The sequence below is a fragment of the Polyodon spathula genome, chromosome 8, assembly GCF_017654505.1.
Source record: "Polyodon spathula isolate WHYD16114869_AA chromosome 8, ASM1765450v1, whole genome shotgun sequence".
Classification (NCBI taxonomy): Eukaryota; Metazoa; Chordata; class Actinopteri; order Acipenseriformes; family Polyodontidae; genus Polyodon; species Polyodon spathula.
Window position 1 is genome coordinate 32650343 of NC_054541.1, and position 13012 is coordinate 32663354.

Consider the following 13012-nt stretch of genomic DNA (forward strand, 5'->3'; position numbering starts at 1 on the left):
GACTAAAAAAAGCCATTTAAAAATATAATGAAAGCTGAATTAGGTCAAATTTAATTAATTGATTGATTGTATTGTTATATTTACTTTAAATACATTTTGGAAAATTAAAATATTACAAAAACGGAATCAGTAACAAAAATGAAATGTACTTGTGACTTGCATTTGTCTTCCTCTGAAATGGCTGACATGAGCACCACTTATTTTAGTGTAGCTTTCTGTTTGTGTGTAATATCTTGGATGTCTGTTTAAGTTTACCTACCTATTTTTAAAAAATGGAATCAAATTACAAGACTTACAATTCAAGGATTGGACTTACACTTGATACACCATAGTGCAGACTGAATGCAGAGGCCAGCTATCCATCTTTAATATTTGTTAAGGTTTTTATCTGGGTTACCTGGTATACTAAAATCAGATACAGTCAATTGTGTTTTGTTTTTATCCTGATTGTTTCTGAGGTGTAGGGTTTACCTCTTAATCCTAACTAAGAGCTGTGCTGTGAAAGCAATCAATTGAAGGCAACCAATGTATTTATTCACACAGATGACTCTCACACTTCACAGTTGGTACTTATCATGCTGTTTTTCTTTATTTAAAAAAACTGTTTTCTTGGAGTTTAGTTAAAACTGAGACGATTAAGAGCGCAATAATTCCTCTGATTGAGTTGTGTTGGTGTTAATGTTGTTTTTTTTCCATGCCTCATGTTTACCTCATGAAAGAACACTAATTCCTGTTATCGATGTCTTTGTTTGACAGTTGCCATGGCTTGCGTTAAGGCTCAGATAGTAACTATTTGGAACCTTGTACAACTTAGACACGGTGTGTACTTAGTTAAAACAGTCACACAAGCAATGATGTATGGAAAGTTCCGAACATTATGATGTACAGAGGGATTCATTGAAAGGTATTAAACCTGCTTTGTTCTATGCCAGTGGTTCACATTAAACACTTGGCAAGGGCCACATAAGTGACTACAAAATTGAAAATGAATTAAAATGGCCCCTCAATAGTTGCTAATGAGAGTTATATAGAAATACCTATTATTGGGAAATGGCAGTATATACCTTGCTGAAATCCAAAACATAGGAACAGTACAACTCCAGTTCCAAAATGTCACTTTCCTTCATGCAAGAAATAATTAGGTTATAGTGTTTACGTGTTAATTAAACTGCCACCCACTCAAGACTATTTTCCTGTTCTAACGCAATCAGGTTATAAAAACATCCAGTTCCTGTATATGAAATTGAAGTAATACTTATAGGAACACATCCTTTAACAGTCACATGGTCTACTGGGTAATGCTTATAGTGCTTGCTGATCACCAGTCCTGTTTTAGAAAGTGTATTGATTTTTGGATTCTATTCAAAGTAGTAAATTAATGCCTGCGACTTTCAACACATGTATGTGAAGGGCAAGGCGAGAAGCCACTGCCCTCCAAAAAGACAAGAAAGCAAGCCAAGTGATCAAAATAGCTTGACCACTTCCTCGGGGGAGATGTGCACAGTCAGCATAGGTCATGTTGATGTACTATTTCATGATAGTAATGTCATTAATTCAGCATTCACAGCCTTAATAACTGCAAAGTTATAACCATGGGTCTGTAGATCACAACGAGGAAGCTTTAATAATGAAACCGTTAAATTAACATAGGACAAGTCTAGCATCACTTCTGAAAGAATGCACCATTTGTTAGTAGTAAGCACTGGGAAGACAACGAGAGATGGGGCAAGTCACAAGATTAATAATAACAAACAAAAGCCACATTATGCAAGTGCGATACATTCCAGGCATTGGAGACATCAAGGCTTTATTTGGAGTTCTAGTGGGATGCTGGCAACGCTTCAGTGTCCTTTCATTCCTTCATAACAAGCTTTATTAAATGAAATGAATTCAGCGGGTTACTGTAAAAGCACATTGACAAAATGCTCCACGTTTTTATTTATTTTAATAAGCAAATCAGCTATAGCTTGTTCAAGAACAGGCAACATTCAAAATGAATAAAACCAAGAACACAATACGCTGTTCATGCTTTATATGGCATTAGTTTTATCGGCCATAATTCCGCCAATATTGAGAATTTATGGTGGAAGACAAAATCAGTATTACTGGTAAATGTGAAGTGATGGCTACTCAAGCCATATCAACAAGCTCTATATGAGGCAGTGTGTTTATTTCTGCAGTCGTGCAGTGTATTAAATTGACATCATGCACACAAAAATGAGAATTTTAATCTTGTTTATGTAAACGCTCAAAAAGAGCTACAATTGTAATTTGTCTAGATACATTGTGCTTAACTACATTTCTTGTTGTTGTTTACTACATCAGTAATGAAAGGCATTTAAAATATAAAAACTATCACATACTAGTTTTATAACCAAGTGTATAATGTATTTGCATAAATGTGTTAAACAGTGCAGAAAGCATTCACATTTAAAGAGCAGAGAGATATTAACCACCTCCTTTATGGTAAAATGCTTGGTAGCATATATGACTCATAAGAAATGTCTCTATATTAACAAGGTGTAAATAATGGTACAGTCTGACATTAAGCACTAGTAAAATATGGACTACTGTGTAAAGTACATGCAACAAATCTATCATGTGACAAAAAAACATTTGTCAGAAATAAAAGGGACTATAAATCTTGTGCATCACATAACTCATTCCAGCCTCATATATAAATGTGAGGTTTTCAGTATGTCCCCTAAAAGGTTAACTTTCTTGAATTATAACTAATTCTGAAAACGGAAGTGTGTCCTATACAAGGCTACCAAATATTAAATAAGAGTCAAACAAAGGATTACTGGTTTAATACATAACAGATTTATATGTATTTTTACAACCTCTGCAGACACTTTTTTCCAGGCGCAATAGGCAATAAACCAGAAAGTGACATGAGTAAATATAAAGAAATCAAAAATAGCTACACATGAACCCAAAAACTGCTCATCGGCTTTTTACAGAACAAATTCAGCACAGCCTAGTGGAACCAAAAAAACACAATATGCCAAGATTCACAATATTTAATTTTAAATTTTGGTGCATCTATTTCTGTAACATACTACTCTATACAAGATTTGTTTTCTTCTTCTTAGAAAATATAACAATTCTGCAAAGCTGTTTCATGAAATACTGACAAAGCAAGCACTTATTAAGCGAGAGTATATTAAAATTACTATGCAAAACAGCTGCTTTCACATGACAATACATGCACGTTTTTCAAACTTCAAAAGGCAACAAAGAACAGTCAAGTAAATCTGAATGGTCCAATAAAAAAATGCTCATAAATCACAAACAATAATAATGTAGTGAACGTTTAAGTTTTAGGTAAAGACTTTTAGAAAGACTTACGTTACAATGGTGAGTACATTGAAACTTACATCAGTTATGTTTCCCAACATATTCATAAGAAACTCATTTTTAACTCTTTCAGAAATGTACACCTGATGTATATTTGTTTCTTCCCCTTCTCTGCCACAAAAGGGTTAACAGCAGAGCAGACGACACAACTCTTTAAATACACTACACTGTGACGTGTTGCATAGTATTACACAGACTGCATGAGGTTGTTTTTTAAACAATAATTTGGAGGTCTTGCTCTTCATTTCCCAATGTGACCTACATCCGTGGCGGTGCAGACACACTTTCTGAGTCTGGCTGAGTGGTGGAGCCTGTCTGTGGGGGGGTGTGCCAGCTGGTTTCCTTGAATACAAACCATGCATTTCCTACCCAAAGAATCAAGTTCAGAAAGCCAAACACCTAGATGCAAAATACATTTATATTAAAGCAGGATCTCAAATGGACAAACTAAGAGTTCAGGGGCTAGTTTCACAAAGCAGTTTTAGGTAGCAGTCTGCCAAGTGCTAGCAGTGTTTTGTGAAAATAGCCCTGGATTGGTTGTTAGCGATCATATGACTGAGCAGAACATTTCCACACTGCACACTTTGGTTCTATTCAGTAAAGACAGGGAACACAATATATCTTTTTTTTTTTTTTTTTTTTAAATGCCCATTTTATAAATAAATTAACACTCTCCAGGGTATTCAGTAGTAGGATGAAATTACTGCATTTCCTGGGTGGTTGAAGGCACTTGGCTTCGCCTCGTGCCTCTCAATGCACCCACAGAGTGTAATAATTATAGAACTACTGCACCCCACATGTGTTATTCCTTACTTAAACACATGAATGATGTTTCTTATTTTCAAATTGGTTTATAAAGAGAGAAAACAAGAAGTCTGATTTCAGTTTCTTTTTCTGGGTTATTGAATTCTGTCTCATGTATTACTGTTGTAAATAGTTAAATACAATTCACAACAAACCTGTTTAAAGCACCTGTTTAAAGTTTATGTACATGTGGTGATTTTTCAATTAGTTAATTTGTTTTCTGTTAATCAATAAAAGCAGTATTTGTATTTAACAAACTCCACTCTTTGCCAAATACAATCTTTAAGAACTTTTTGTAGTTACATTTTAGTCATTAAATAAATAAATAAATCACATTACACATTTCATAAAAATGAAGCTTGGTACATACCACGGAGACATTCAGGCCTCCCATATAAGCAAATGATGCAACATCACACGTGATACCATCTTCTTTACAAAGAGACAATGTCTTCCGGATTCCCTCAGTACCTATAGAAGTCTTAACGTTTCCAAGGCCTTGGGCCCAGGCTGAAGAGCTAACTAGCCAAAAGAAGGCAAAAAGACACGTCACGACGAAGTCCTAGAGAAGAACCAATCACAGAAAAAAAAAAAAAATGAATTAACAAACCATGACTTCTGTGTAACAAAAAGACACGTCACGACGAAGTCCTAGAGAAGAACCAATCACAGAAAAAAAAAAAAAATGAATTAACAAACCATGACTTCTGTGTAACAAAAAGACACGTCACAACGAAGCCCTAGAGAAGTACCAATCACAGAAAAAAAAAAAAAACTGATAAACCATGGCTTCTGTGTAACAAAAAGTTCAGACCATGTTAGCTGCTGCTTATTGGTAGTAAAAACTAATTTAAAAAAGGATCACTATTTTGCTTCAAACTTCAAAATGGTGCAATAAAATTGGAAACAGAATCTCCTGTGTATGACCAATTACATTGTTTTATTATGCATTTATGCCACTGGGTTATAATTAGAATAGATGCAGTTTACATTTTTATAATTTTACTTGCACAGAAATGTGTCTCAATTTAAAAAAGCAAGCAAAACTTACCAATACTCAGTCCTTGCAGCAGGTAAAAAAAAAAGTATTAACAATATGAATGAGATTTTATTTTTTAAAAGAGCCAAGAGCCAATTCCTACTTTGTTTCACCAATGATTTCACCCAGTTCAAATAATATTCCTATTTCTAACTAACATGTTAACTTTAATGCGCACAAAATAGGAAATATTTTTTAAAAATCACTTACTATCATTGGCCCACGGTTTGAGTCAGTGTAAACATGCAAATATCCAACATACAGCACGAGGGCAGCAATACAGTAAAGAAATGCAAAGACAGCCACGGAAACAAAGAACTCTGCAGATGAGGAGGAATCTCCAACTAGGTGTACTTCCTGTAGAGTTCTATTGCATACATCCATTTTACTATGAACAAGCACAACTTGGTTTAACCTGAAAAAAAAAAAGAAAACATGCTCGTAAGAAACATAACTTCATAAACAGTCAATCATAGATAGTGTTTGTTTCCTTGGTTTTGCTCAGCCAATCAAAAAAGTAGCTCAATGTAAGATACCCTTGGCTAGTCTCATTGCAGAAGTAACAATGCTAGTATTATAAAACTGATTTTATCAAATAATTTACATCTAAATGCAAAACATCCATAAATTACTAATCAAATTTATACTATGCATGTTTTACAGTTAACACACATTTAATTTATTTTAACCAATCCAACACTATTTTTTAATTAATAGTAAGAACTAAAATATTTTAAGAGAATAACTATATAAAATCAGTAGTTTATGGATAATGTACTATGCAATGAAGAACAGACAGGTATCAATTCAGTTTCTTTGTTTTCACAAACTACGCTGTTTTAGTTAAGAACGAAATATGTAAAATACAAAGCTTTCTTGTGTGGAGGTCTATTTGTTGTGTGCTGGTGTTTGAGCATGTACCCTAGGTGACCTTATGGTTCAGACTTGTATGTGTTCCATGACTTGTATGTGTTGTTGTATGTGTTATAGGTTAAATAAATAACTCCTACTTTAAATTTCAACACAGCTTATGAAAGCATACTTCACTTTAAACTATGTACCTCAAACTTACTTGAATGGGTAACTGAAAATGGCATTCAAAGTGGCATTTGGGCCGTCTCTGCAGAAAATTGATATTACACTTTTACCGCTATACCCACCACAAGTAGCAAATGCAAAGATTGCAAAAATCTGAAAAAAAAAAACAAACAAAAAAAACAGTCAGGCATACACAAAATACTGCACAGTGCCCATAGAGGATAACACGCAATACACCTGAATTTCATAGTTACCTGAACTAAAAGGTAATCTGCTCTTACCCCTGAACACCAAACCCCCACGCCCACAAAAAAAAAATAACCCGTGGGATTAGAAGTCAAATCTGTTTTTAAGACCATTCTATGACTGTCCAAATAGTTACCTTAGACTGATTTTTACAGATGGTTCTAGAAACAGGATGTACAGATTTCCATGTAAATGCTACTGTGTATTACTAAGTAACAGGTTTCAGCATTTCCAGTATGCAGTGTAAATAATAAATAATGTGTTTGATAAATAGCTGTGCACGTTTGACTTTTACAAAGTTTAATATTAAAATAATTGCACGGGCGTGTTTTACAATACCACACGCTTTACGACCGATTTCAACTTAAAAAAGGGTATAACCTACAGAACATTTTCTGGCAGCTAAACTGATAAGAGCATTGTATATCGCACACAAGGCTGTGCAAATTGAGTTTCGATTTCTCTGGCTACTACTAACCTCAAAACAGAACTGTCATTACTCATGTTTTATGACTCCAATTAGAATTCTTTTTTTTTTTTTACAAATGTTTCTTGCAAAAATGTTGCAATTATCTGCCCATGCCATTACATTATTTCCCTTTTTTTTTTTTTACATTATATATGATCCTTTCCTATATAGACAGTACCTCGTAACAACAACAGACGTGGAGAGTAAGCAATAACTTTGTATGCCAATTGACAGCGGGTGGATATGAATCCTACCGGTATATGCCACGCCTGGTTTAAACGAGGACATTTCACAATCACACATGGTAAAGGCAGCTACAATTTGCAAACGACACATATATCTTGATACATACATTTCTGTTAATTTTATTTTTTTCCAGTTGCAGGCCTACGATCCACGAAGCTAAAGTTCGCCACAACCCCTTTTTCGTGCACTTAATCGGATTTGAATTGCAGCGTAAGGCCCTCGTGGACGGGTTCTCAAGTAACGTCATAATACTCACCCATTCCAGTACTTTGATAAAACCCAGCGGCTCCATGATGGGCCGAAAGTTTAACTGGAGACCAGTCATCTTCTGCAAAATAGAACAAAAAAAAAAAAAAAACGTTTACTGTACACACTATGCAATTACAGAACTGTATTCCTTGAATTTGAGAGTCAGCCAGTTGATTAAGATTGCCCCTCCTATTTTTTTTTTTTTTTGCCAGAGCCACGCTATCCATTTCCTGTAACGGTTTATGGAAGGAAGTTATTATTATTATTTTTTTTTTTTTTTTTTTTTTACCCCAAACTCTTCTTTCGTATTCAAAAAAAAAAAAAAAAAAAAAAACTAGAAATATCAAGTGGTGAAAGAAATCCGGTTGTTTAATTCCTACGGCCACAGCTGCTGACAAATCATGTGCTGTTGTCTTTCTTCTAAAAATAACTACGTTTGCTCCGTAGCTCCCGCGTATGTTTTTTTGGTCACTCACTTTCAGCAAACCACATTTTGCTTACCGGGATTCATTTATATGTTCCAATATACAAACCTAAAACTTCTTCTGTACTGTTAATGGTGAAAATCTTCACACCCGTTTGTCACAGACTTTGCTGGCCTTGTTATCTGTATTGGATTTTGCACTTTCTCTCCCCGCCTGAAGAATCTTAATAGTGATCATCTGATGTCATTAACAAACAAAAATACCCACAGAAAGCAACCAGACCCACATGACGTTTCAGTTATAGAAGTCAAATACAGTTTCTGGGGTGTAGATCTGGGATTATATTTGTAAAACTAAAATTAATTGATCACACTGCATTTAAAGTTGAAGTGTACAGTGCATTCAACTCCAAGAGAGAAAGGGTTACTTTATTTACTAACAGTTTATATTTCTTCGTGCAGTTATATACCGTCAAGAAAGTAGTTTTGACAGACTTCCCCGCCCCCATTCTCCAGAGGTAGTTTTAGCTATGGGACACATTCCCTATAAAGCCTGCTTGCAACTACATCACTCTGCTCTGTTGGCTAATACAGCATTGACCAGCACTGCTCTATCCTGGTAAGAGCAGGCAGCTGGCTGTTCTGGTTGAATAAACGTAATGCTGGTTTTAAGAAAAAACACCCAATTTAAAGACTTTTTACACTTTAATTTACCTGCTGGCTATCCAGTAGAAAACCAGTCACCAGCAGTTTCTGGAGTCAAATTTGCAAATATCTGCTGCTACACATCTAAGCTGTATTTATTCAAAATGGTGTTTTTTACACCTGAAGGGTTTGAATGAATTATAATGAAATCTTTCTCTAAGAATATGTGTGTTTAACACAAGATGGAAGTAGGATAGGTGAGTCAGCGATTTGTTAAATATAACAGAGACAATACCTTATCTTTCCCCCCACAACTTATGGTTCCCCTGGCACAGGAGTAAATGTTCTACTGCACTATCAAGATAACAGGGCTGCTTCTTTGATCATTCTTCTCCTTTGATCATCATCTTGTGTGTGCACTGGTATAAAAGGTTGTTACTTGTGATTACATGTCACAGAACTAACTGCAGTCCGCCTGCTTCACTTCTCTCCAGAATTTTGCTTAATGAAACTGTGTTACTTCTCATTGGCTCAGAGAATCTTTATTTAAAATTTGGTCCCTACACACCATTAACACTTTACATGAGCATATGTTTTCAACATGGGCTTATTAAGGAACAACCTTCTTAAACTGCTCCCCACGCTTAACTAGGTATCCAGCATATTGCATTTAATATTTTTGCCTTTTTAGTACAAATACTGAAAAGTACGCATTCTTCGGTCAATGGTTTAACTTTTGTATGTCCCCTAAACTGAACTAAACAATGCTCTCACAATTCTTGAGAGAACATAATTTTACCTACCTAACACAATAATTTGGTTACATAATTTTTTTTAGTGTGCAACTGCAAGAAGCTTAGGACACCTGTACAGGTGGTTCCCATTGGATGAATTCCAGTTGTCTTGACAGTTAATTAGAAGTGGACAGACGCTTGTTATCAGATAGGGCAACTTGCTTCTGATCAAATATGTACAGAAAGCCCAGCATGCTGTATATCAGTACTGAGTTTCTAAACTAAGTCGAACAAATTGAGTCTTACTGGCAGTTCATTATTTCTATGGTTATAAGTCATGCTGTTACCTTTTGCAACTGTCTTCCAAAAAACGACTATATTGTCTCTATACAATACAAAGAGGACTAGGCTTTTATTTGAAAACTATTGACTGTGGGTTCTAAACTGTTGGATAACATGGAAAGAAGCTTGAATGCAATATAAGATACAGTGTTTGCAGGTTTGTACACTCTGTTAGTTTTAAAAGGAGCTTATCAGAGGAGGTATAGTAACTGGTAAATGCGAGACTGCAAGATTGCACTTCACTGCACTGACGACAACCGTCTGACTGCTGGAATAAACACAATCGCACATTGCTGGAGGAACTGATGCGCTCAAGAGATAACATAGGTTAAGCATAAAGAAACAAAGAGCCACACCAAGACAACACCATCTTAGGCAGTGTGAGCCAGAACCAGTTTTCTTTAAGACACGTACATGAGACTTTCCACAGGGGGTTGCCCGGGGTGATTGAACCCACAAAGAGAAGGAAGGAGGGGAGGGGGGGTGGGGGGGGGCTGAGGTCAGTGGCTACTTAATCAAGGTGCACTCAGCTCAGCTCACTTTTCTCTTTCATTAAGACTAGTATTGGAGACTTGTTGATCGAGAAGTCCTGGAGGATCAAACTTACAGTATTGCATTGTATTATTTTGTTCCGTTATGTTTTGTTTTCAACTTAAGTTTTGCAATGTGCAGTTTGCATATGAAAGTGTGATCTGTACTGTTTTGCTTTGAGCATTCTTTTTGTTTCAGAATCAAGCCTGTATATATTGAATAAACCAAACTTATATCTGAAGAAAAGGACTGTGCATTTCTTTTATCAAGAAATAACTACTCACTACTTAAAATAAAATAAAATAAAAAAAAAACACTACATCATAAACCCAGGAGCGTAATAATGTGAAAACTAAGGTCAATATCTATGTTCTTAAACCTTCAAAAAAATATACTTTCTCCATAAAACTCAAAAACTCCACACAGTCCATGTTTGTTTTATGAAACGTTGTTTGCAGAACTGCAAAAATAAATAAATAAAAGCAGCTCTACTCAGAAAAGGTAGACATTCCGCTTTCGTTTCTCAATATCTAAATACACTGCCCACTCTGTATCATGGGTGTCGGGGTCCAATATAAATCTGCTATATATCGAGGGCCGCGATATAGCGAGACCCATAGAGAAACAAATAGGCTAACAAACACTGTACAACCACTCCCTCGTTTTACCGGGAGCGTCAGGGTCCAGCATAAATCCTCTACGCAACCTGCTTTTTCTCATTTTTCGTATAAAAAGCAGCACACCGTTTTAATTCGTAGTGTGGAAGGTAATTGCTTCTCATCAACTTCAGTCTCCAATTAATTTCATGAGTCTTCCTCTCCTTTCTTAAATGCACAAACCCGCTGCATTGAAATAATCCATTCCAACATAGGAGGCTTGTTGGTAGTGAGCTGACGTCACTGCCTTGTGGCTTTTGCTCGTGCATTGCTGTCACACATGAACACCTCACTGGCTAAAATAAAATCTGCTTCAGCGAGTAGATATTGAATTAGCTTTGTGTTATTGTGCAATACTTGTGTATATGATATCAGTACGACATTAATGCCGTTTTTAATTGTTTTGTATAGGTTTGTGCAGTACGAAATAAAACGAACAGTAATTTTAAGTGTCAATGTATATTGCAGCGAAGGCATACGCAGTGACAGTAACAATGGGGAGCCAACTCCAGGACCGCGATACATCTAAATCTGCAGTATAGCAAGGGATGATATAACGAGGGGTGGGTGTATTAACGCTTTTTTTTTTTTTTTTTTTTTATAAAATCATTTATTTAAATAACGAGAAACATACTTTCCTGCAGAACTGAGCTGAGCTTGAGATAAACGTTAGTCTGGTTTAATGGCCAACAGCACAATCTACTTTGTCTATCAGATCCTGGATCAGCCATTAGGGGCCCACACTCGCAACTGCATAGAACTATATGCAAATGAGATAATCCCCTAGTTTTAAATGTATTCACATTGGACTGTGGTACCTTTGAAGGTAGAAGGGAGCTGAATGACAAATAGGGAACAGTTACAGTGGCACATGGTGATGGACCTGTAAATCCACACTACCACCACAACCACCACTAATAAAGATTGTTAACTTCTGGTTCAATATTAAAAAGGAACAATTATTGAGCTTCTGCTATAAACATGGCCACCAATTACTGTGGCAGGGCAAAAGCCCTTAACATATGCTGTGTGTGAGAGAATGTAGGAATACATGGTTGGCAAGGATTGGGTTAAACCTATCCCTGCCAGCAATCACAGGTGTGGCCTTTCCCAAATTAGGTCATTGTTGCTAATTGGGGAGTGGCCACATGTATAAAAGGAAGGAGAACACGTTTGTCTGGTGAAGGGAGTAGGTGAGTGTTTATAAAGTGAATGAGAAGAACAAGCCCATAGTAGGAGTGCAAGTTGTTTAAATGTTAGTAAAGTGTTGAACGTTTTAAAGTTTTGCTTAATATTTTAAACTCTGTCAAATGTGCAGGTCAAATATTAAGAAGCGGGTGTCTGCAAATAACAGCTACTCTTTTTTTAATTACTTCCTAACTGTGTCACGTGGCATCATTGTCATTGGATATTCACCTCTCAATGTCCAGCATGCTTTTAGTCACATGACTAGTCTGCTTCTATTGAAGCTGGATCTAGCATGGAGGAGGTAGGGCCCAGACATGCAAGTGAAATGTTAGGAAAGGTGATACAATTCTGGCTGTAAGCATAACATGTTGATTGTGATGATCGCAAAGGGCATGCAACCAATTTCAATTGTAGAGGATACCAAATTCAACTTTAATGTCTTTTGCCGAGACAGTTTACAGATGGTTTTGTTTTTCTTTTTTGCTGTTCTGGGACTGAGCCTTGAGCAATGTTAACATGTTGTATTTAAAAAACAGAAGAGTGCTTCCATTTTATGGTCTTTTTTTTTTTTTCGGTCTTTACTTTTCTACTGCTGCCAGTCAGAGAAGTACAAACTGTTGTACTACAAGTACAAACTGCATAACATTTCTGCAACAATGCAATTAAATGCCTTCTAATCAAAACAGACCATTATTTTACCGCCAGTGCTTTTTTTTCTAGGAGATCTATTACAACCACCTTTTCCCAGGAAATGATCTCTGAAAATCAGACAAAAACATAAATACAGCTTAAACACAAAATACGGTTGTACAGATGCTGCTTTTTATTTCAGCACACAGATCTTGTCAAATGCTGGCACAATTGTATTCAAACAATAATGAAATACTTTGATCACAAAGGTGCCAGTAGATTCAACTATAGATCTAGTATAAATAAAAATGAAGTCTCTTCTGATGTGTTGCAATTGTAAATTGTGCCAACAGCAGCAATAAAAAGTGTTGCTGTCACCTTAATGTTAGTTACAAGAAAAACAAACGTATG

General features: G+C 35.9%; 1 protein-coding gene across 2 annotated transcripts; it reads right to left on the minus strand.

Moving 5' to 3' along the window:
* Nucleotides 1–2807: 2807 nt before the first annotated feature.
* Nucleotides 2808–8307, minus strand: sypl1 (synaptophysin-like 1). Of its 2 annotated transcripts, none has more exons than XM_041257624.1 (6): nucleotides 7953–8307; nucleotides 7459–7530; nucleotides 6276–6394; nucleotides 5414–5618; nucleotides 4535–4726; nucleotides 2808–3759 (listed from the first exon to the last, which is right to left on the minus strand). In XM_041257624.1, the coding sequence occupies exons 2-6, from the start codon at nucleotides 7525–7527 to the stop codon at nucleotides 3619–3621; spliced, it is 726 nt and encodes a 241-aa protein (XP_041113558.1). In that variant the 5' UTR covers nucleotides 7528–7530; nucleotides 7953–8307; the 3' UTR covers nucleotides 2808–3618. The 2 variants fall into 2 exon arrangements, with proteins under 2 accessions (XP_041113558.1, XP_041113557.1); XM_041257623.1 differs by having other exon boundaries at nucleotides 7985–8306.
* Between the last annotated feature and the right edge of the window lie 4705 nt (nucleotides 8308–13012).